Genomic DNA, 25273 nt, shown 5'->3' with positions numbered 1-25273 from the left:
ATTACTCCTCACCATTGGCTATTCTGGCTAGGAGTGATGAGAGTTGCATTCTCACAGCATATTGAGGGCCACATAATACACTCTTGCCCTAAACTGATGAGAAAGTATTTAACTGACATTTATATATTTAATTAAGAACTTCCTGACAGTAAGACAGTGGAAGTTTGACTGTGGGACACACTCACTTGGAGTGTGGTGGAGTCTCCTTCTCTGTTTTTAAACAGAGTCTGGATGGCCATTTGTCAGGAATGATTTGATTGTGTATTCCTGCATGGCAGTGGGTTGGACTGGATAGCCCTTGAGATCCCTTCCAGCTCTATGATTCTATGAATTATATCACTTGCATCAAGGCTTTTGCTTCTTCTCTGGCTAGGCTGCTGCTCATGAATATTTTTCACAGGTGTTGGTTGCTGGAATGCTTACAGAGAACATTGCTGCATCTTGATGTGATTTAGAAAGCTAAATCTTAAGTTATTAAGGAAGAGTGCATACACAATCACTAATCAGTTAGTTACACCTTTAAATATAATCTTGATTCTGTGCTATTACTTTGCAAGATTAAAACAACCCAGTGAACCACTGAGCTCTAGTGAACCACTGGTAGGGATATATATGCAGGATTGAAGTCAGCACATTCCTAGAATAATGCAACTAGCCTGAGGACCAGCTCCATTCCCATTATTTTTTAAGAAGAAGAAGACATTTCTCTTCTACATGCTGTACACATCTCAGAAGATACAAGGCAATTTCAAACCTCCTTAGTTGTTCTTCAGAGGTCATTCAATTAAGAACCCACCTGTTTTTGATCTGAACAGAAAGCCATGAGAAACAATCTTGGGATAACCAGCTATTGATTTCTGCACTTTTTTAAAAAAATAAAAAAACAGGTTTTGATTATTTTGAAGCTAGTGCCAAGGAGAACATCAATGTGAGACAAGTCTTCGAACGCCTTGTCGACATCATCTGTGAGAAGATGTCAGAGGGCATGGATTCAGAAGCTGCTAAGACTACTGCTGGGAGGAACGTCCGTCTTACATACAATCCACCCCCACTTCAGCAAAAGTGTTCCTGTTAATGCCTCAAGATCTCTGTGAAAGCCCTTGATGACTGGAACAGTTTATCAGCCCATTTATGCCTAAATCCACTTTAGTCTCAACTAGAGAAGAAACAACTGAATCAATAGAAATTACATAAGCGATGGCTTACCAAGTTCCCTTTAAGTCAGTGATTCTACTCTAGTTAGGATTAACAACTGAATTTAGGACACAATCTTTTAAGAGAGCTGAATTTGTTCAGTGTCCTCCAAAGTCTGTCATATTTTGCTTATTGAATAGGAAAAATATGATGTAAGTGCAGCTAGTGTTACTGTGAAAAGTTATGCCAAGGTTTAAGTAACCTATCCTAATTTGTTTCTGAACGTTTCTTGATGTTTTACTTTATAATAAAATAGAGCATTGATGCTATTCAGTAAAGAGTGTATTCCCTTTACATGCTAACTAGATGCTGTTAAGAGTTAAGTGTTTTTTGTTTTGTTTTGAATAGCATGAAAAGCTGGAGAGAAAGTAGGGGTGAGGATGAGCAGCATTTCCAAATTCTTCATAAGGGAGTAATTTTATTTGGTATTTTTGTGTAATGAAGAATAGTATAGCTAGAATATACCTGAGAAGTCCCTTAGAAGAGTACACTTCCTCCTCCCTGCTCAAATAAATACTCTATGCACCCCAAATTAGCATATGTTAAAGATTTGCAAAAAGGTGACAGAGTAAACAACATCCATACTAAATGCCTGTAAAACAACAAAGTGCACCTGCCATCAATTGCCTATAAAGTTGGGATGTCCAACTGAAATTACTCTTAATAAATATTTATATACTGCATTCAAATGAGGGATACTGGTACATTTGTATAATGTGCTACAATTAAAACTTGAACACATTCTGCTTCGATCTTCTCTGCAACCTATAGGTTGCTCTGTCTTCTTGTTCTGCAACACTACCTGTTTCTCTGAGCCCCTTCATCAAATCTCCATCTTTTTCTCTGTCCACTACAGAATTTGGGAGCCTCTGACCTTTCAAATGTTTTGCAGCACGGCCTGCATAATCCCTTAGCATTGACCTTACTGGCTGAGGTTTCTGGAAACTGAACTTCAAAACAAGTGGAGAGCCAAAAGTTTCCAACCACGGTTATTCTGCAAGATGTACACACTCAATAGCACCAGAGTTTAGAGCATTATTTTCCTCAGTTCTTTTTATTCTTCTATTTCATGGTCATTCCTTTCTGCCCAGTCCCCAAGTTGTAGTATTCCTTTCGATGTTTTATATCAGATGCACACAAAGCTTTTAACTCTTTTAGCATGTCACACATTGAGGGAGTAGAAAACAGCATGGCTGGATACAACAGGCCGAAAATGTGGTGCTGACTTTACCATGGGCTTCTGAATCAAGAGAAGTAAAGCACACATAGTAAAGTGAGCATCATTGTTCTGCTCCCACTTTTAATGGACATAAGACTGAATCTTAGATGGTTCCAAAAAGGAAAAGTTTCCAATAATGGATTCTTGGAATTGCACCAGATCCTATAAACAGCCTGCAAAGCTTCTATAATGTATGCCCACAATAAATCACAATAAATCAATGTATGACTACAATAAATCAAGGCTTTCTAAGCCCAACAATAAGAGGACAACCTAAAATCAGCAAGAATAAATAAAATTCAGCTATTTTTAAAAATTAAACATCTCAGTATAGCAATTTTTCAAAGTATTAAAAAACCTGCAAAATCTACAACATATGTATAAGTGACCACTCTTTAAAACTTTTACATTTAAAGCAGTATTGGCTAGCTTTGGTAGTGGAGAAACTGAAATATACACTCTAGTGTGTGCATAGAGCAGTCTTTAGATTCTGGTCCTCCTTACAATTGGATTGTGAAGTTGAGTGACTGATTCCTACTCACCCATTTTATGGATGAATTACGGCTCCAGTGATGTACATCTAAACTGAACTGCATTATTTTCTTTTGTAACATTTTGCACTTGTGGAACTGACATTAGCTTTATTTCATCAGAACCATTTATTTCCAATTTTTTCCTCCCATGAGCCTTCCCTGTTGTGATGCCTTTGTGGTAGAACACCCTCCCGCCAGAGTCCTGATTGGCACTAACACCACTACAATTCTGGTGCCAAGTAGAAAATGGCTTTTTACTTAAACCTTTGGGGCCTAACTGGTTTCATATACATCTGTACATGTGTATGGTTTTAAATTGTTTCGTATGGTTTTAAAGTATATTCTTTAACTTGCTACTTTGTTCTAATCTGTTTAAATTATTTGTACTTTGAAAAATTTTTAATTGGTTAAGTGATTTTATTGTATACCACCCTTTTAAATTAAATGTAGGGTGATGTGTGTGTGTGTGTCTGCCTCTCTCTCTCTCTCTCTCTCTCTTGCTCCACATATCTAAATACATGGCTCTCTTTCTTCCCACTTTATTCACACAATAACCCTTATGAGATAGGTCAGGCTAAGGCTCCATCCGCACTGCAAAAATAATCCAGTTTGACACCAATTTAAATGCCATGGCTCAATGCTATGGAATCATTGGATTTGTAGTTTGTTGTGGCACCAGAGCGCTCAGACAGAGAAGATTAAATGTCCCACAAAACTGTAAGTCCCAGAATTCCATACCACTGAGCCATGGCAGTTAAAGTGGTGCCAAACTGGATTATTTCTGCAGTGCGGAGGCATCTCAAGTGAGTTGTTGGTCCAAAGTCACTAGGATCCAAAACACTGCAGAAATAATCCAGTTTGAGACTGCTTTAATTGCCATGGCTCCGAGCTCTCTGACAGAGAAGGGTAAATGTCTCACAAACTAAGGGCCCAAACAGACAGGCCAAAATGAAGCTTCTTGAGATGCGTGCGTCATTTAAACAGCATACTTCCAAAGAGACCCGAAGCAGCTTTATTTTGGCCTGTCTGTTTGGGCCCTAAGTTCCCATAATTCCCTATCATTGAGCCAGGGAAGTTAAAGTGGTCTGAAATTGGATTATTTCTCGAGTGTGTTTTGGACCTTGGTGTCATGGCCCTGCGGAGACTTGAATTCAGACCTCCCAAGTCCCAGTTCAACAACAACCACTACACAAAGAAAGGCCAAGAAAATAAGGACATATAGTACGTTGGTGGTATGATTTAAATAAGGCAGAAATGGCTATAAACATAAAGACTACCAAACTTAGAGCTTTTATAGGTTAGAGTCCTAGACACTCTTATGTGTCACTAGACACAGGTAAGTCCCTCTTGAGTATTAAGTTCCACTTACTTGAGTTCAATGAGACTTGTTTTCAGGCCAACACGTATAGGATTGCAGTCTTAATCAGAGTCATACAGGGTTGATCTTGGTAGATATAGTATATACACAGAGATGCAAAGAAAATATAAATAGTGTGTTCAAATAATCAAGGAATGCAAAACATACAATTACTTAAAGCATACAGAATAAGCACAGTGGTAATTTTGAGAAAGGCTGAATGAGTAGCCACAGTTTAGTTTAGGATTAACACAGCTACACCACCTTTAAGACCACTAAGAGTGGTATACAGTTTTTACTCTCCCGCCAATATCTCCTTCTCTCACTGAAGTCCTTGTAAGGCAGTTCATTGTAGTTTGCAGGGCCAGTCATTTGAACATGCTACCTCAGGAAGCCTGTAATTGTATACAGAGTTATTAAGGCTAGTCCCACTGCTGTTCCAGAGACCAGGACCTCATTCCCACTACAAAATAAATAGTTTTTTGAGTTGAATTGATGAAGCGGTTTAGCGCTGAATAGATGTTCACACTATTTGAGCCGCAATTGAACCTACCCATTTCAATCTAATCCACTTCGTGTTCACATTCAGCAGTGGATCAATTCAACATGGAGGTGTCTCACAGAGGTGACTGCACTACAGGAACTGAATCAAATAGACAGTGTTTTCACACTTGCGCTGAATCAATTCATTTCAAAAGAAGCAGGGAATGCCACAGATCTGGAAGAACTGGCTCAAATAGGTTTAGTGCTGTGCCCCCTTTTGGCAAAACGCGCCAGAAATTTGGTGCAAGTGCAAACAAGGGCCATTTAAATCAGTTCAGATCGGTTTGAAAACTGGGAATGAGGCCCAGGACATGAACCAATGAATTCAAATTACAACCCAAAAGATTCCATCTAAACATTAGGAAGAACCTCTAGAATTAGATGGTAAGACCTGTTCACCAGTGAAATAATTGCCTTGGATGGTGATGGACTCCTTCCTTGGAAGTTTTTGAACAGAGAATGGATAGACATCTTTTGGGAGTGTTTAAATTGTATATTCCTGCATGGCAGTGGGTTGGATTAGCTGGCCCTCACAGTCCCTTCCAACTTCATGACTCTATGAATTTAACTGACTCAGTGAGAGTTTCCTAGGAATTGCTTCTGAATTTACAGGATTGTTCAATTAGGCTACAATTGTATATTTAATTATATGCGGATACATCTAATAGTACTGCATGGGTATTACTTCTGAATAGAAAGGTATAGGGCTGTTTGCACATGTTCCTAATAATCTCCTTCCCCTCACCCACATATACGCTAACTCTACGTCAGTTCTATGGTAATATTAAATGTGAGAGTGAGTTAAAATGCTTTCAGTAGAGTTCAAATTGTTCTTATTTTTGTCTCAAGTAGAAAAACTATTTTCATGCATATTTATGATTTTGTGTTTAGGAGGCACTGGTTCTGTAGTGCTTGAAGTGTATATATTGTTCTTAATGATGACAAATAAAGTATGTTATTTAGTAGCTGCATGTTAACTGTGTATTAATTCTGACAGCTAACAAACAGCCATAACTCCCTCAAGGAGAAAAGATTTCCTTCCGATTTAAAGCTGTGTAAATTACATTGTCAATTCTGTGCTAATTTTTCTTACAAACATTGCTATTGATATGTGGAGGCAAGTATTATAAGCATTTCTATAACATGTTAGATTATCCAAAGTACTTAATACATGTTATTTCACTTGCCTTACAACTATTTTGCAGGTCATACTAATGTTGTCGCATATGCCAAACAAAGAATGCTGCTTTATCTGCATCAGGATGCATTATTTTATTGCTCCTATATCTATTTATTTATATAGAGAGGGGAAGACTATTCAGCTCAAATATTTTTTCCAGCTTCAGTTATATTTCTAAATTAAAACACTTAACAGTAATAAATGAGGGATTACTAGTCATTTAATGACAATAGGAAGCAAAACTTTGTTGTATTTTCACAACTTGATTCAAATCTGATTATTAATATTTTCAGTGGTTAATTATTTTAACACATAGTTTATTTATGGTTTTCACAAATACAATATACATAATCTTAGTTCTCTATAATAACAAGCGGAGAACAGAGGAGATGTGTGAGTAGGGTTGCCACAACCCCCCTGGGGCCGTGACAAACCCGATTTTTGGCCCCTTGGCACGGTCACGGCCCGGTTTGGCTCTTTGCCCCGGGTTGAGCTGGTTGCCGCCGCCGCCACAACAACTGGGGCTGTCCTGCAGCCGCCACCGCCATTGCTGCTGCTGCGGCTGTTGCTGCTGCAGCCTTTTCGCCGCCTGCCTGGCTTTGCCCTGGCCTTGCGTGCTCTTGCAGGAGCTCCTGCCCTTCAGGCTAGCTGCACAGCCCTCCCCTGCTGCAGGAGCCTGTGACTGCTAGCAGGAAGCAGGGCTGCTCCAGCTCCACTCTCCCCATTGGCCAGCCAGCCTCAAGAGGAGGAGTGTCTCCTCTTTGGTCCCAGAAAAGAGCCTTGCCGGCAAGCTATCGCTCTTCCTTCCCCTTCCCCTGTTTTTTCTTCTCTTCTTCTTCTTCTTTTTCCTCCTCCTCCTCCTCCTCCTCGTTTTCTTCCCCTCCTTCTCTTCTTTCTCTTCCCCCTCCTCTTTTTCTTTTTCTTCCCCTTTTTCTGTTCTTCCCCTCTTCCTCCTCCTCCTCCTCTTCTTTTTATATTGTTCCCTATTCTTCTTTCTTCTCCTTTTCTTCTTTCTCCTTCCCTTTCCTCCTCCTCCCCCCTTCCTCCTCGGCTGCTGCTTGGGGGACACTGTTTCCCAGGCCCCAGGGAGGCCTTGGACAAGGTTTTAAAATGTAGGACAAGGAAATTAAAAATAAATAAATAAATAAATAAATAAAAAAGGTCCTACATTTTAAAACCATGTCCTACATTTCCCCCGGTTTGGAGGCCCTCAGGGATGGCAACCCTATGTGTGAGAGATCTGGTTGGAGGGTGTCTGTGGAAATAACAATAGAAAGTATAGACAGAGTAGTAGGAAAGGTAGTTTAATTGAAGTTGAAAGAAAAGAAAGGAGACTATGGTCCAAAACACACTGCAGAAATGATCCAGTTTGAGACCACTTTAACTGCCTTGTCTCAGTGCTAGGGAATCCTGGGAATTATAATTTATTGTGGCACCAGAGCTCTCTGACAGAGAAGGCTAAATGTCTCACAAAACTACAGTTCCCAGAATCCCCTAGCATTGAGCTATGGCAGTTAAAGTGGTCTCAAACTGGATTATTTTTGCAATATGTTTTGGACCTAACATCATCATAGTTTTTCCCATCCTGTATCATGTTTAACACGGAGTGACCAGACATCCGCCTTTTCCAGGACAAGTCCTACATTTCAAATTTCTGTCCAGGAAGAATCCCAAAATGTCCTACATTCTGAACATGACTAAGGAGCCCATTAGTGACACCATGTTTTCTGTTTTCCTTTGAGAAATTAATTTACTTGTCAGCCTGTCCTTGCTGCAAATAGGGGGATATTATGGACCCTTCTAAAATTCCTTTTTCCTAGGAGCACCAGCAGACAAGACTCGCACCCAGATCTTAGGGTACATTTGTTTCTCTGAGGAGAAAACATGTTTGCCTGATGAAGAAGCTGTGGCGCTTCCAAAGCTTGCAACATGTATTTTGTCCACGTCAGTTATTCCATTCAAAGTGTCACTGCTTTGTGGATTTGCTAGATTGCCGCACTGCACTCTTAAAGAGCTGCTATTCCACTTTGACTATTCTGGCTGCCTCCTGTTGCATTCTGGGATTTGCAGTTTAAGGAGGGCATTTTTAGAATTCTTAGCCAGAGCTCTTAGGCCTCACTGAACTACAAACCCCAGAATGCAACAGGAGGCAGCCAGAGCAGTCAAAGTGGAATAGCACTTTGCACTACTCCACACTGGCTCTGAATCCTGGCTCAGTCAGCCATTTTGAACCCACTGGGGATGGCCTTGGGCCAGAAGCCACACTCTCTCAGCCTCCTCCTCCTCCTCAGGGGTAAGGCCATGTTGGCAAACCCTCCTCTAGAAAAACCTTGCCAAGAAAGCCCTGTGATAGGTTCAGTAGAACCACCGCCCCGCCCCCTTGTGGCCATCCTTGACACTGATTGGCTCGCTTCCCTATGACTGACACATGCTCATCGGAAGAGCCCATTTTTACAAACATAAAAATATTGTATTTCAAGACCAATGACGCCTTTTGCTTCCCAGTGTGAGAAGAGCCTTACCCCTACGAAGGAAAAAAAGACACCCTTCGTGTCTCAATGGTCTATTTTGTTCCTCAAATGAACGTTATCCCCCCGCCTCCCAATGGTTCGGTCCACTCTCAACCTCCCTATGATAGCCGTGCTGCTCGGGCGGAGCCTCAGGATTGGCTGAAGTGTGTCACGTGGGCGCGGACTCGGGCGCTGATTGGTCAGCGGCGGGGGCCCTGCTCTCGGTGGCGGCCTGAGGAAGCCGAGGCGCCGCAGTTTGGCCCAGCGGTGGATGCTGAGGGTCGCGGTCGCCAGAGCCGCCTCCGTCGCCAGGGAGCTCCCAGGCCGCCTCGCCTTCGCCTCCACGGAGCCTCGCCGCTGGGCCGCCTCGCCCCCCTCCTCCTCCTCCACAGTAGTTCCGGCGGCAGCCATGCCCGGCAGAGCCAAGGCCGCGGCCGTCTGCGGGGCAGAGCTGCCCGAGGAGCTGGAGGACAGCCGCGGCGGGGCCAAGGCCGGAGCACTCCAGGAAGAGGCCGAGGCCGAAAGGGGAGCCGCCGCCGCCGCCTCCTCAGCCGAGCCCAGCGCAGGGGACCCCGAGATCGTCAAGTCCCCCAGCGACCCCAAGCAGTACCGGTGAGCGAGGGGAGGGGGCTTTAGTCGCCGGTGCTGCTGGACTGCCACTCCCAGCATCCCTTCAGCAGTTCAGGTAGCCATGGAGGCTCTTGGATTACCTCTCCCAGCATCCTTTCAGGGGAAAGGATGCTGGGAGAGGTAATCCAACAGAGAGTGATAGGTAATGGGTACTTGCAGAGAGCCATGGGTGCTTCTGGACTACCGCTCCCAGCATCCTTTCACGGAGTTGCAGAGACTAATGTGTGCTGTTGGACCACCGCTCCCAGTATCCTCGCAGGACCTTATAGGTAGCCATGGATGCTGCTGGACTGCCACTCCCAGCATCCTTTCAGGGGTTTGCAGAGAGTCCTGAGCGTTGTTGGACTGCAGTTCCCAGCATCCCTGCAGCAGTTAAAATAATAGAATCACAGAATCCTAGAGTTGAAAAAGACTGCAAGGGCCATCCAGACCAACCCCATTCTGCCATGCAGGAAATCCAAATCAAAGCATCCCCAACAGATGGCCATCTAGCCTCTGCTTAAAGACCTCCAAGAAGGGAGACTCCACTACACTCCGAGGGAGAAGTGTGTTCCACTGTGGAACAGCCCTTTCTGTCAGGAAGTTCCTCCTAATGTTGAAGTGGAACCTCTTTTCCTGGAGCTTGCATCCATTGCTCCGGGTCCTAGTCTCTGGAGCAGCAGAAAACAAGCTGGCTCCCTCCCTCAATATTACATCTTTCAAGTATTTAAACAGGGCTATCATGTATCCTCTTAACCTTCTCTTCTCCAGGCTAAACATACCCAGGTCCCTAAGGCGTTCCTCATAGGGCAAGGTTTCCAGGCCCTTCACCATTTTAGTCACCCTCCTTTGGACACACTCCAGTTTCTCAATCTCCTTTCTGAATTGTGGTGCCCAGAACTGGACACAGTATTCCAGGTGGGGCCTGACCAGAGCAGAATACAGTGGCACTATGACTTCTCTTGATCTAGACACTATGCTTCTATTGATGCAGCGTAAAATCACATTGGCCTTTTTAGCTGCCACATTGCGCTGTTGACTCATGCTCAACTGGTGGTCTTCTTGGACTCCTAGAGCCCTTTCACATGTAGTCTCCTTAAGCCAGGTCTCCCCCATCCTGTATCTGTGCATGTAATTGTGAGTGCTGCTGGACTACCACTCCCAGCATCCTTGCAGGGAGTTAGAGAGAGTAATGGGTGCTGCTGGACTACCACTCCTAGCATCCTTTCAGCCAAAATGACAAAAAAATGGGTCCTGAACACTCTCTGGAAGCCAAGATGACTAAAATGAGGCTGTAGTACCTCAGCCACATCATGAGAAGGCAGTAATGCTAGGGAAGGTTGGAAGACCACATGCCAGAAGGATAGACTCAGGCAGGGAAGTCATGGGCCTGAACCTGCAAGATCTGAGCAGAGAGATTGAGAATAGAGGGTCATGGAGAAGTTTCATTCATGGGGTCACCATTAGTCAAAGTTGGCTCAAAGGCAGCTAACCACAAGCAACAACAAGAGTCACTGCCATATCTCCATTGCTAATGGATAGACATCTCCAACTTGATATCATCTAGAGAAGTGATTCCAAAACTTTGGTTCTCCAGATGTTTTGGACTTCAGCTCCTGGAATTACTGACTGATGGCCATGCTGGCTGGAGCTTCTGGAAGCTGAAGTCCAAAACACATGGAGGACAAAAGTTTGGGAATCACTGCTCTAGAGTTAGTAGTCCCAGCTTCCATCATCTCAAGCCAACATCAGTGCTTATAGGCTTTCTAGAGAAAGATGGGAATACACATAATCACCTTCCAGTCTGTTCCGATTAATGTTTACTTAGAAGCAAGGGGACTGTTCTGATGGGGGGCTTATTCCCAGGTTAGTATGCATAGGATTGTGACCTGTCTAGCAAAACATTTGCATCGGCTACAGTGTTGAGAACCCTTTTTGTCAGAGACTTTGTTTGGAAGTAATCATGCCAGAGATGGGAGATGCTAGAGGCAAAAAGGGGTGGGGTTACCTGTTTTTCTTCTTTCTCTTCCTCATCCCTGGATCAGATAGTTGGAAAGGCGAGATAGACTAATTGTTTCTCCTAGAGGTCTGGACTGATATCTTGGGCAGGGCTTTTGAAATTTGGCTTATGGCAGCAGATTGGCCAACACTAACCTAAGGCTTGTTCACAAGTCAGCCTTACAGGGGTTGTATTAATGAGTCTGTTTGGTGCATCACAAGGCCATGTGCCTCAGTAATGTGAAAGGCTTTGGTGGGTGTTCACTTGCTGAGAGGCTCTTTAAATGCTGTGTAATGAAGTGAAAAGAAAGAGGGGAGGATCTGACTTCTTAGTGTTAGTTTCCTTGAGATTTCAGGGGTTCTTCACAGATTGCAGAATTGCCAACTACATTGCATAAACTCTGGGGAAGAGAACTTTATTAAAATCTTTGAAGCTAAGCCAGTCCTGTTTCTGGTGGTATATCCTATAGACTACACAGGTTACCTGGTGCCACACAGGTTATACCAAAACTGAAGTAGCCCTTATACCCAAAGTAAAACATCAGTGATCCTGTGTCAGAAGATAGTATCATATGTTCATGGAAGATACTTTCATATGTATACAGTGTTACTGGTAATTAAGTTTTCTTGAGATGACCTGCTGTGGTCATGCTATCACCATGTTATGATTAATTTGCTCAGCCTCCAAAGAGTAGACTTTCATGGGACACCCGTGTTAGTTTCTTACATTGCCCATTATTCTTTCAAGTAGCTAGTCTTTAGAATCGTAGAGTTGGAAGAGACCACAAGGGCCATCCAGTCCAACCCCCTGCCATGCAGGAACTCTTAATCAGATGGCCATCCAGCCTCTGTTTAAAGACCCCTAAGGAAGGAGACTCCACTACACTCCAAAGGTGGGTGTTCCACTCTCGACCAGCCCTTACTGTCAGGAAGTTCCTCCTAATGTTGAGATGGAATCTCTTTTTCTGCAGCTTGCATCCATTGCTCTGCGTTCTAGTCTCTGGAGCAGTAGAAAACACGATAATTTAGCTGGATGTGTTGCCAAAGGAATTGACATATGGGCTGGCTTTGCAGTTTTTGACAGCAGAATTCCAGTTTATTTGGGATTAGTCAGTGAGATGAGCCCTGCTTTTTGATCATCCCTATTGAAGCTGAAGCAGTTAAAAAGAAAAAGGATGGGCTTTAGGTCTGTGATTTGTTTTTCATCCTGTTCAAAAGTCTTGTTTCTTTTCCTGCAAGCCTGAGGGGGGGAAATTGGGATTTATTTTAAGACTAGTTTCTCTCTCCTTTTGGGGAAGAAACAGACTGGAGAAGAGACTATTGCTACATTTAGGGTGTCATGAGAAACAAATAATGGACCAACCTTCATGCTATGTATGTTCCTACTTCAGGTAGCACTAACTCAAAAGTGAGAGCAAACATGCTGCCGCATACATAGTAAGCTAGGGTTCCTATGGAACCTTGGTTTATTGTGCTTTCTGATCATTCCCAGTGGATCTCTCAGTTTGACACTGGAACTGCTTAGTTTCTGCCTCTTGCAGATGGACCTGTGTCTTTGAGGAGTGCACATCTCTGTCACCCCTTTTTTGAAGGCGGGGAACAGCAGCATCTTTTCTTTTCCTGCCTCTTATGTGTAGATCTTGGATTTGGGGAATATCTCTTCTGGAAAGTGTTCTGAGAGTTGAATGGATCATGTTAACAAGGTTCCTGTCCTTGACGATGTCTCATCTGACCATTATGGTAGCAATTGCTGTGATGCATTCTACAAGGGACTACATCTGCAGAGTGTTGAGAAAATTCAAGTGGTCCAGAATGTTGCAGTCAGACTCTTGGCTGGGACTGATTGTAAGGATTATGACTGAGACTGAGTGCTGGGATTGACTCACTACAGAGTAAAATGTCTGGAAATTTTAACCAATGCGGGAAAAACTGCGGGGTGGTGGTGGGACTGAACGTTTTGGGAAATTTTGCACCTGAGACAGTCTGGCCATTCCTTGTCTTAACAACTGATGCAAATCCATTGTTTATTAACATATGCTTTTGGGATTGCACCCAGAGTAGCATGGTTAGGGGTTGTACTACATGGCCCTAGTGGTACCTTCCAACTCTATGATCCAGTAATTCCAAATGTGATGTTCACAATGTGCAGGAGGAAAGGAGGGGGAAGGGGAGATCAGTGGATTTCCTTCTTTTCCTAAGATCCCCATTCCTTTTGAAAAACTATTTTGGAATGTGGGGGTCTTCCAGAGCAACATGGAAGAATGCAGGGCTTTTGTCAGTTGACAAAGATGGCTTCCTGATCTTTTGCTCCAGGGGAGGTTTCTGCTGGATCCCAGTGCTTTCTATGCAGGAAGCTAGCCCTGCCAGAACGACCAGTGTTGCTAACCCACTAATTTTAAACTTCTGTTGTTGTGTTGTTTTAAAGGAGGGATATTGATGTTTGGCTGATGTTAAGATTTGATGGAATATTTAATTATGTGGGTACAGAGTAGTTTTGGTAAATGCAAGAATGCTACATTTATTTAATTTTTTTTAGTGATGTGGTGGTAGGGTACCAGTGGAAAGATTTGGTGTCTTGGTGCTGATATACATATAATTTTCTAGGTACATCCAACTCCCAAATGGCTTATGTGCATTGTTGATTTCGGACTTGAATAACCCAGATGGTAGCCCTTGTGCAATGTCTCCAGAGGGAGATGATGACTCTGAAGATAACACTGATGACGATGATGATTCTGGAGCAGAAATTGAGGATGACCAAGAAGGATATGATGATGACTATGATGACTATGATGAAGATCTTGATGATCCTGACAGTGAATTGGAAGAGCTAGCAGATAAAGAGGGGACAAGAAAGAGGAATTGCACAGAAAAACAGGTATGTGTAGGACAGGATATAAGAGAATGGAATGGCAGAATACCTTCTCCAGCCAGACCAATTTCATTATTACAGCAGAAAGATTTTTGAGCCTCTGCTAAACAGAGGTGTTTGCCTTCTCTAGGCAATCTGGTACTCAGGGAGCCTTCAGCAGTTCTGGCATTCAAGTTCCTTTCTGACTTACATACATTTGAACAAGGAATCTGTTATTTTAATTTATATTTCTAGAATATGTAGTGGGACATTTGATAGCTTAACATGTAATCTGGTCACGTGTTTCTCAAAATTCATGCTATTTTTCTTATTATTATTCCAGTCTGCAGCTGCACTTTGTGTTGGTGTCGGCAGCTTCTCAGATCCTGAAGATCTTCCTGGGTTGGCACATTTTCTGGAACATAGTATGTCTTTGTTTAAATGTCCTCTTTCTGTGTTTTTGGAAAAAGTCAGTGCTGTATAGTGTAGCATCTGTGCAGGTTTATAGCAATACCTTAGAATCAACATTGTGAGAATTATAGTGTTTTCTTGCTTTCATATTTGTGATATAGTGGACCCTTGATATCCACTGGGGTTTGGTTCCAGGACCCCCTGTAGATACCAAAATCTGTGGATACTCAAGTCACATTAAATACAATGACATATTAACAAAATCAAAGATAAACATGCAGTTATCTCCACCAGCTTTCCATTCCTTGTCAATTAAAATGTTTTTTGAACTTACAGAATTTTAAATATAAGGTGGACATGCCTCTCCATCTAGATATCTAAGGCAGTAATCCAATATATAGCTGGAAATACCTAAATAGTTGTGTGAGTAAGCATATTGGACTATACTATGTGTGTTTTTGCTAGCTCTTCTAGGAGATGGTTTTCCCTCACCTTTCACCAAATAAATTTTCATTGCACAAGTTGCATTTCTAAGAATGTGTTTTTTAGGTTGAACAAGAGTGTAGAATTCAGGGACATATGTTATTTTGGAATATCAGTATGCAAAGGAGTCTTGTAGTACCTTTGAGACTAACTGTGCAAAAGATGATGTAGCATACGGTAAGCTTTTGTAACCTCGGTCTACTTGGTCCTCAGATGCTTGGAGTGAACCAGTACCCAAGAAGGACCTTTATAACTAGATTCTATGAATAGCCTTGAAAATACAAAAGTTGTGCGTATGGTGGTGAGGTGATTAGTTTAGTTATAACTATGGTCATTGAGAGACAAAGGCAGGAAGGAAGATGTTGCCTAGGGTCAAGATGGGTGGATGCCGGTATGAATGTTGGAGGGAATTTTGGAATGTAGCATGTGCAGGCTGGAGACGAGAAAGGAGATGTGTTGAACTGGTTAGGAGCGTCCAGTGTTATAATGTGTAGGAAAACATAGTCTATGTTCAGTTCATTGTTGATCGACTGGAGTTTGTGAATATATTCTCTTTTCCTATTTTCCTTTATAGTTTTTTGTTCAAAGACTGCTGTCTTGAGGCCAGAGATGGAATGTCCAGGAAGATTGAAGTGTTCTGCAACAGGCTTTTGTGCATTCTCATTTCTAACATCTTATTTGTGTCCATTTATCCTTTGGTATAGTGATTGACCAGTTTGCCCAGTGTAGAGAGCTGAAGGGCACTGTTGGTAGAGGATGACCTCAGGACAGCAGTTCTTGAACAAAAGCTACAAAGAAAGATTGGAAAGAGAAACAGCTGAATTAGAATATATCCAGTCAATTAACAGTAGATTGAAGAAAAACAATGGCTTCCTGGCATGCTACACATATTCTAATACTGGGTGTACTTTGCCATTTCAACGTATGGCCTTTCTGGTCTCAGAAAGACTTTAGCTTCAGCTCTCACAGTAACTTGTTCATAGAAAGAGACTGAACAAGATGAAACGTGTGCATTAGTCAAAAGGAAATACTTCACACAGTGCATAGCGGGTAAAAGCAAGGTGTTTGTGTATGTGTGTTTTACTACTTATTCTTATAGTATAACACAGCTTTTTTAAAAATCAAAATTAACTACTGTGACCTTTGATTTTTATCTTAGTGGTTTTTATGGGCAGTTCAAAATACCCAGATGAGAATGGATTTGATGCTTTTCTGAAGAAACATGGGGGTAGTGACAATGCTTCAACGGACTGTGAACGGACAGTTTTCCAGTTTGACGTACAGAGGAAATATTTCAAGAAAGCACTTGATAGGTATCACACTTAAAATTATTCAGCTTTTGAGTTAAACTTCTAAGAAAATGATTGCATAAATCTAATGATTACAGCATTTTTAGAATATGTGACTTTGTAATAAAGTTTGTTGCTTTATTAATAAAGCATGTTGCACTTAATAAACCTGCATAATTTAATGAGGAGAATTTTTGTGGAGTGGCTCTTACAGTAAAGAGCTCTGTAGGGAAGTGTCTATATTGAGGATTACAGCTTTTGTTGCTCTTTTGACTTCAGAATTTCTTTGACAGGGAAGATTATTCAATATCATCATTAAGCAGCACAATTCAAAGAAGCATTTATACAAGTATCCTATGTCTTCTTATTATCATGAGTAAATAGTCAAGACTTAATATAATGTATGTTTGGTATGAAAATGTAATGTGTATAAAGTGCTTGTCTTGGACATTGAAGAAACTTTACACAAAAGCAGGGCATTGTTCCTTTTTTATTGCTGTAATTAACTTGAACATAAATGATACTGAAATGCTTGGGACCAGAAATGTTTGGGATTTTGGAATATTTACATAGTATACATGAGATCTTGACCATGAGACCCAAGTATAAAAATGAAATTCATTTATGTTTTGTATACACCTTATACATATAGCCTGAAGGTAATTTTATATATAATATTTTCAGTAATTTTATGCCTGAAACAAAGTTTGTGCACATTGGCCCATTAGAAAACAAAGGTGTCACTATCTGAGCCACCCATATGGACTATTTTGGAATATTTTGGATTTCCAGATAAGGGATGTTCAGCCTGTACTATTACAGTAGGCCCTTGGTATTTGTTGGGGCTTGGTTCCAGGACAACCCATGGATAGCAAAATGGTGGATGCTCATGTTCCATTATATACAATGGCATAGCAAAATGGTATCCCTTATATAAAATGGCAAAAACAATGTTTGGCCTTTGGAATTATTATTTTTTCAATATTTTCAAGCTGTGAATAATTGAATCCATGGATGCAGAATCCATGAATACAGGGGGCTGACTGTACTGTAATTCCAACAGTTACATATTTGAAAAGTAATTCAAACATTTATATATTTGAAAAATTTCTTCCACTTTCTCAGACTGGCAGCTTTTTTGCATCTGCATGTTATAATTTTGCATTGATAAAGTGAAAGTTTGCATTATTTTTCTGCTTCAGATGGGCACAGTTTTTCATTCATCCTTTAATGATTCGGGATGCAATTGATCGAGAGGTTGAGGCTGTGGATAGTGGTAAGAATCATGAGTTTTTCTTTAATTTTATATTTTAGTTTTTAAAAATTTAACTTGGCATAAATGTATTGGCAGCATCCTTTTGTGAAGCACTTTATTCATGTACACACTTATGAATGCAGACTCTTCTAAAATGTTCAAAAACATACAGAGAATTTTGTACTGTACTTTTAATTAAGTAATGCTCTTTACAATTTTGGAGGTCAAGTCATAAAAATAGTCATGAAGTAAAATGGAATCATACTGGCCAAAAGGGAGATGAGTTGATGTTTCTTTTTATGTGGTATTTTCAGCTTTTGAATGTAGTAAGGAAAAATTCTTCATCCCATCAATTTATGAGACACTGACTAGAAGCAAATGTTGCAATGCCATTCATACGAAACCAGGACAGACAGTCTGTATAGAAGCTGATTTTTGCTTATAGATTATCTTCTGGAATGGATCTTGTTCCTTTCTCTCAGGCAGATTCCAAATGGTGATGCTGGGGGACAGTTGTTCTCACAAAAGGGAACTGACATCTGGTGTCCCTCAGGGCGCTATTCTGTCCCCCATGCTTTTTAACATTTACATGAAGCCACTGGGAGAGATCATCCAGAGATATGGGGCGCGGTGTTATCAATATGCCGATGACACCCAAATTCACTTCTCTATGTCTCCGACTGCTGCAGTGACTAGGGATGGCATCTCTCCTCTGAATGCCTGCCTTGAGTCTGTAATGGGCTGGATGAGGGAAAACAAACTCAAGCTGAATCCAGAGAAAACGGAGGTACTCATGATAGGCATCCCAAGTCCAGACAGGGAAATTTGCCACCCAGTCCTGGACGGGGTCACACTTCCCCTAAAGGACAAAGTTCGCAGTTTGGGAGTACTCCTGGACTCATCCCTACAGTTATCCTCTCAAGTAGATGCGATGGCCAGGAGTGCTTGGTACCAGCTTCGGCTGATACGCCAACTGCGCCCCTGTCTGGACCGAAAGGACCTTGAAACTGTAGTACACGCACTGGTAACCTCTCGTTTAAATTACTGTAATACACTCTACATGGGGCTACCTTTGTACCAAGTTTGGAAGCTTCAGCTAGTCCAAAATGCCTCAGCCAGATTGGTCACTGGTACCTCAAGGTCAGACCACATAATACCTGTACTAAAATCCTTACACTGGCTGCAAATTAGCTTCTGGGCGCAATACAAAGTGTTGGTGATCACCTTTAAAGCCCTATATGGCTTGGGCCCGAGTTACTTAAGGGAATGCCTCTCCCGACATAATCCGCCCCGCACTCTCAGAACATCTGGGAAGAACTTACTTGAACACCCCAAGGTGAGATTAACATCTACTCACCAGAGGGCATTCTTGGCTCGGGCCCCAACGATTTGGAACAACCTTCCGGAAGAGCTTCGACTCATTCCCACCTTGGACGCTTTCAAAAAGGCGCTGAAAACATACCTCTTCTGGCAAGCATACCCTCCTGATCTTTTATAGATTCAACAAGTTCACTACCTCCTGATTAGAAGTCTACCTCAGGCTGTGATAAATTTTTATATTGTACCAATTGTTTTTAGAAGAGATATGTTTTATATTGTGATTTTAAATAACTGTTATTAGTATCATTGTGTTTGTATAATTCTGTTGTAATCCCGCCTCGATCCATTGGGAGAGGCGGGACAATATAAATAAAACTTATTATTGTTGTTGTTGTTGTTGTTGTATATTCAGAAAGGTGCATGTATGCTGTTCTATCTATTTAATTTTTAGCAAGTCGCTGGCATTGTCTGTGCTAATTACACACCCTTTTTTCCTCTAGTAAATTGCTATCAACTTTGTTAAGGGTCATTACTTTATGTTTTGGGTTCCTTTCCAGAAGCAAATCTTAGAAATACTACATTTGAAACTAGAAATCTCAAAGTCTTTCAACCAGCATGTGCTTTTGTAGTCCAAAAGAATAATGTTATTAAGCTCTGCCCAAGTTAAAGTAAATGTACAAGCCAAGTGAGCTTGGTTAAATAGTTTCAATATTATTTTTTGTTATTTATTCTTCCTGCTTTGAACAAATGAATGTTTTGATATATGATACAGTCACATTCCAGCATTAAATACAGGTGCTGAAAGGCAATATTACTTTGAATCTGATTGTTTATTTTTCTAAACAACAACAGAATATCAACTTGCAAGGCCTTCTGATGCAAATCGAAGAGAGATGTTTTTTGGAAGTCTTGCCAAGTCTGGACATCCTATGAAGAAGTTTTTTTGGGGTAAGTATGTGATAATACAGTCAGCAATTCCTATCCGCAGGCTTGCCATCTGCATGCATGCAGCCACGCACATCGTGCCACCATTGCAGAGAATGGGACTTGAGGTCCTGTGAAATTTGACACCTGCAGGAGGGGGAGAGGGGTTTGTAACAGAACCTCTGCGGCTATGAAGGCTGACTGTATAGCCTTGCAAATACTGTATAGACTCATGTATAAGTCAGAAAATTTTAGTCAGAAAAGTGACCCCAAAAAACCTGGATCGACTTAACCATGGGTCAATGTAAATACCATACTTTAACTCTTATAAAAGGGAACAGTCCCCTGGTATAAGGCAAGGGTATAATCTGTCCTGGAGGCAACGGCCCACTCTATTCTCTCATCCATCCTCCCTTTAGTATGAGCACAAACAGTTATGTCTGTTGGAATTTTGGAAGTTCTTTGGTATTGCTTTCTCTTGCTTCATCATTTAGATCCTTTGTTACATGCCCCTAGGTTTTACCTCAACTTATCCATGGGTCATATCAAAATTAATAGTTTTGGCCCCAAAACCTGCTCTTGACTTATACATGAGGTCAACTTATAGTCGAGTATATACAGTAGATAAGGCTCGATACACATTAATTGCAGTTTTATACACATCAGACAATTAGTAAGTGGGTCTCATTTTTATTTGGTGAGGCTTAATTCCAAGTGGGTATGGGATTATAACCTAAATTTTGTTGATGCTGTGTGCTTTCACATCGTTTTCAATTTATAGTGACCATAGGGTATCTGTTACAATTCATGGGTTTTGGGGGGGGGTTGGCAAGATTTGTTCAGAGGACGTTTGCTTTTGCTCTGATTTGAGGCTGAGAGAGTGTGACTTCTCCAAAGTTACCCCATGGGCTTCCATGGCCAGAGTCTCCTGAGTCCTAATCCACTGGTCAAACCACTACACCAAATTGAGCTCAATTTTCATTTAAATTAATGGGATATCTATACAGATTAAGCAGTCTGATTACAATCTATATGAAGGATTCAAATTGTAAAAGCTTGAATTCATGGTGATATCCGAAACTTTGAGCTATTTAAAGACTTTGATTTTTTTTAAAGGATCAGAGTAGAAAGCTATCACTGTGGCACCTAAACTCTGTAGAGGAGTCTCTGCTTCCCATACCATGATCTAGTGAAATGTATATGATGGCATGTGTGGAGGAGAGTCTTTCCCATTTTGTACCCAGCAGGTGGAATAGTCTCTCCGCTGAGGTCATAGAGGTTCCCAATGTAAGGTCTTTCGACTGATAGTTGCAAATTTGTTTGAATAGGTATTTTCCTGATTGAAAACCTAGACAATAACCTCAAAAGATTTTACTGAAATACTTTACAATTCTGTTTCTGTTATATCATTTTGCTACTTGGTTTTACTGTTTTCTTATGGGTTTTAACATTACAAAATCACTGTTTGATTATTTTTAAAATAATGAATAGTATAAAAATCACACATACACATACACACCTTGAGTTATGCCTCAACTTTTATCTTGTGTGTAGTGAACAGTGATTCAGTGTGGCTGATATCATTTATCGATTTTTAAAGACAAATCTATTCTTGATAATTGCATTTTGGACAAAAAGATAATAGTGAAGGAACAGTTTCCATGAATTTGGTTTCCTTCAATAATGGTTACATGTAAAATTAAAAATATTTGTTAATATTTTTTGCTTTTGGAACACCGGAGATCCCAAAGCAAAGTACAATAAATATACTTTGATATCTTGTTACCTGCCTCGATCCAATACAGGGAGAGCCGGGATAATAATAATAATAATAATAATATAAAAGCATTGTTTAAAAACAGATGAAAAACAATGTTAAAAATTGGCTTTAAAAATCAAAGGCCATATGGAAAAGTAAAGTTTTGGCTGCTTCCCAGAAGTCTGACAAACCCTCTTGATTTGCATTGCGAGGAAGTTCCACAATCCCTACCACTGCAGAAAAAGCCCAATTCCAGCAGCATAGTGTCTTGAAGTGGTAAAACATGCAACAAGGTCTTCACTGAAGACTTCAACTTCTGTGCAGGTTTATTTATTAAGAAGTGGCCTTTCAGATTATTCTCCCTATGTGGTGAGGGAGACATCCATGCACACATTAACTGCTGCTGCTGCTGCCCTGGCAGGCAAGGATTGTGTGCAAGAAGAATTGCATTTCCTCTGACACACAAAGAGGTTCTTCATCTTTATAGTAGGAGCAGGGGATATGTAGAGAGAAGATCATTACAGTTGGAGATAAAAACTTTTTCTTGGAAAAGGACTGTGGCACCAATCACCAACCGCCATTCGCAGTTGGGGAGTAATCCTGGACCCGTCCTTGCAGTTGTCATCTCAAGTAGAATGCCTACTATCAACTTTGGTTGGTACGCCAACTGTGTCCCTACCTGAACCGAAAGGACCTTGAAGCAGTGGTACATGCACTGGTAATCTCTTGTCTTGATTTCTGTAATGCTCTCTACATGGGGGCTAGCCTTGTGTCAAGTTTGGAAGCTTCAACTGATCCAAAATATGGCAGTCAGATTGGTCACCAGCTCTTCTAGGTTCAACCATTTAACACCTGTGTTAACATCTCTTCACTGGCTGCCGATCAGGTTCCAGGTGCAGTACAAGTTGTTGGTTATTACACACACACACACACACACACACATATATATATATAATTTTATTAGATTAAAAACACAACGCAATCGCAAAAAAACAAAAAAAAAAAACAAACCCTCAACAATCATTACAAGGGAGTTTGCCACATCATACATATCTCATATTTTACACAATCCTATATTCAGACTTACATTCTTACAATAAAATACTCTGATTATTCAAACTGTTCCAGATGATGGCCATGCTCCAGTTCTTCTTTCTAATCCATCAATTTAATACTTTCCTTTATTTCCTTTTCTATTAGCTTCTTCTACAAAACTCCATTCTTCCCTATCTTCTTCTTTCCTTCCTTCACTCTTCCTCCCTTCTTCTCTCATTTTCTTCCTCATCTTCTCATAGTTGGTTATTACCTTTAAAGCCCTACAAGATACTTGAGGGAAGGCCTCTCCCTATATAATCCACCTCACACACTCAGAACATCTGGGAAGCAGTTATTGGAGTTACAAAAAACTAGGCTAGTAACAACTTCCCCAAAAACTTTCACAGTTGTTGCCCCAAAATTGTGGAATAGCCTCCCGGAAGAGATCCATCTTACTACCTCCTTGGATGCTTTCAATAGGGCAAGTAAGACGGATCTCATATAAGAGATAATTGCCCCACTCCTCTGATTATGATTGTTTTGTAATCCATTACTGCCAGAGTTGGGTTTTTTTAACTAAAATTAATATGTTATGTTTTAGCAATTGTTTTATGTATGTATTTTAGGTTGTAAACCCGCCTTGATCCAACTGGGAGAAGCGGGAAATAGAAATAAACTATTTATTTATTTATTTATTTATTTATTGTATTTATCTTTGAAAGTATATTTGAGTTCTATAGGATTTCCTTACTATAAAATATATATTTAAGGTTGCAACAAGGGTAGTGTGTGTGTGTGTACCATTTCTATCTTACCTTTCCCTCACAAATAGTGTTTGCTTAGGATTGTACATTCAGTTGGAACTTCCTGTCTGTGTCTGTTGTTTTGTGCTTTGATTGTATGTTCCTCCCCCTCAGTCAACTACATTGTGCAGACCTGTGACATCTTTCTCTTCTGTTCCTTTCTTTTCTCTGTGTGGGAGTTTCTTCAGCTTCTCCCCACCTTCCCTGGATGGTTGATGCTCAGCTCAACATATGGTCTACTGCTGGCACATCCCCAGCCCTTTCAGCCTAGCAAACCAATGGGAGGGAGGCATAATAGTGCCTTGCATGCTGAATTCTTGGTGCACTGGGAGGGGAGGAGTGCCATTACCCTGTCTGCTGCTATAAATGATATTGGAACGGGGAACATGAGATACATGTGATGACATGGGTACTCCGCACTGGCTATGGAGGGCTGTGGGAGGAAGAAAAACTGTACCTCTGTTCCTTCAGTGTTACACTGTGTTCATTTTTCCTTCGGAAATCCAATTCCCTTTTCAATGCAGCAGATGTAGACCAGTTGCTGTAGTACAAGGGTTCACAAATGGTGGGGCAGGATCCCCCAGGGGAAGCACAAGAATTGCTCGAGGGGGACATGAGACCTGGAGGCGTTGATCCCTCCTCCTCCTCTTCTCAAATGTTTTAATGTGTAACATTTACTCATGGCTTGAATTAAATGTTGAATTTACTTAAATAAAACTGTTTTAATTTGAACTACAGTTCGTCCTCGCCTTACGCGGGGGATCCGTTCCGGATCCCTCCGCGTAAGGCAAATTCCGCCTATGCTCGAGCCCCATTGGAAACAATGGGGCTCGTGCGAGGCGGTGCGGGCGCGCGCAGGGCGCAACGGGCGCGCGCGCCCATTCAATTGAATGAGACGCTCTGCCCCACACGCGCCCCGCGGCTTGAGCGCGTATGCTCAAGGCCGCGTATGGCGCGTATGTTATTTCCTTATAAAATGTTAAAATATGAATTTACATGAATGTGTGAAAGAAAATATGCATATACATAAAGCTCTCTCTATATACAGTCAGACCTCCGTATCCACAAAGGATCTGTTCTGGATCCCCTGTGGAAACCAAAATCCATCCATGCTCAAGTCCTATTAAAATTAATGGTGGCACGGTGCACGCCCAGACCTACTAACATATGGTCTGCTGCTGGTCCAAGCCATGTAGGGCTTTAAAAGTAATAACCAACAAAATATCCTTATTTATATACTCTGTGAAGTGGGAGGACATGACATCTGCATGTAGATGTAAAGGGAGGTACCAAGGGTAAAAAGTTTGCGTACCATGCTATAGTACATATCTTGGGGAAACAATTTGTTTATTTTATTTATATACTGTTTTTCTCGTCAGACAGGGCCCAGAATATATGTTGGAGGCCTCTCAGAAGCTGTCATTGGTGATTGTAACAACATTTTCTTGCACATGCTCAAAGGAGTTCTCACCTTGCACCACATTGTAGCTGCACAGATAAATTTCCACAGGCAATTTGTGTCTTTGATCTTAACTGTATGATTTTCAAGTACAGTGGTTTTCAAGAACAATAGTTCTAAAACAGTGGGGTGTTTCTTAAACTGTTCCTCTCCTGGAAGTGATAAAAGGCATCTGGAGCTATGAACCCTCAATCTTTTTTTCCTCCAGCCAGGTAGATTAGGTTGACCAGGGGTGAGAACAGCATCCTTCAATTTATTGTAGCATGAAAGGTCTTAATTATTAAAGGATTAGAACATATGTTTACGAAGACAGTATACATGTGAATATCAAATACTTGGAAGAAAACAAGTCATAATAGAAGCATGAAGCATTCCTTTGGCATGTAATACTAGGAGAGTATAAACCAACATTTTATTTAAAAATATACAGTCCACCCTTCTTGTTGGTGGACTTGCTATCCGTGGATATAACCATTTGCAGACGGCAAGCCCCCGTTTTGCTGAATGACTGTGCGTGTACGCAGCTGTGTTAGTAGGTCTG

At 41.2% G+C, this 25273-nt stretch overlaps 3 protein-coding genes across 4 annotated transcripts in view; all 3 read left to right on the top strand.

The window, feature by feature from the left end:
* The window catches only part of RAB3B (RAB3B, member RAS oncogene family), a 93836-nt gene extending 88045 nt beyond the window's left edge, over positions 1 to 5791 (top strand). Inside the window, exon 5 of one of the 2 annotated variants that reach the window (XM_089515130.1) lies at positions 906 to 5791. In XM_089515130.1, coding sequence (XP_089371256.1) covers positions 906 to 1075 — 170 coding nt within the window. In that variant the 3' untranslated portion in view covers positions 1076 to 5791. Of the gene's footprint in view, positions 1 to 887 lie in introns of both variants that reach the window. The other variant, XM_089515129.1, reaches the window with a different exon arrangement.
* Positions 5792 to 8768: 2977 nt separating this feature from the next.
* The window catches only part of NRDC (nardilysin convertase), a 49393-nt gene continuing 32888 nt past the window's right edge, over positions 8769 to 25273 (top strand). Inside the window, exons 1-6 of the mRNA XM_089515124.1 lie at positions 8769 to 9148; positions 13748 to 14021; positions 14338 to 14419; positions 16048 to 16201; positions 17380 to 17453; positions 19605 to 19700. Of these exons, the coding sequence (XP_089371250.1) occupies positions 8808 to 9148; positions 13748 to 14021; positions 14338 to 14419; positions 16048 to 16201; positions 17380 to 17453; positions 19605 to 19700 (1021 nt within the window). The 5' untranslated portion in view covers positions 8769 to 8807. The remainder of the gene's footprint in view (positions 9149 to 13747; positions 14022 to 14337; positions 14420 to 16047; positions 16202 to 17379; positions 17454 to 19604; positions 19701 to 25273) is intronic.
* Positions 18169 to 18930, top strand: LOC149316279 (uncharacterized). The gene has a single exon (XM_089513283.1). The coding sequence runs from the start codon at positions 18169 to 18171 to the stop codon at positions 18928 to 18930; it is 762 nt and encodes a 253-aa protein (XP_089369409.1).

The sequence above is a fragment of the Sceloporus occidentalis genome, unplaced genomic scaffold, assembly GCF_023333645.1.
Source record: "Sceloporus occidentalis isolate IW3139 unplaced genomic scaffold, rSceOcc1.0.p SCAF_3, whole genome shotgun sequence".
NCBI lineage: Eukaryota > Metazoa > Chordata > Lepidosauria > Squamata > Phrynosomatidae > Sceloporus > Sceloporus occidentalis.
The sequence above is the reverse complement of the archived record's forward strand: the minus strand, read 5'-3'. Positions and strand labels throughout refer to the sequence as shown.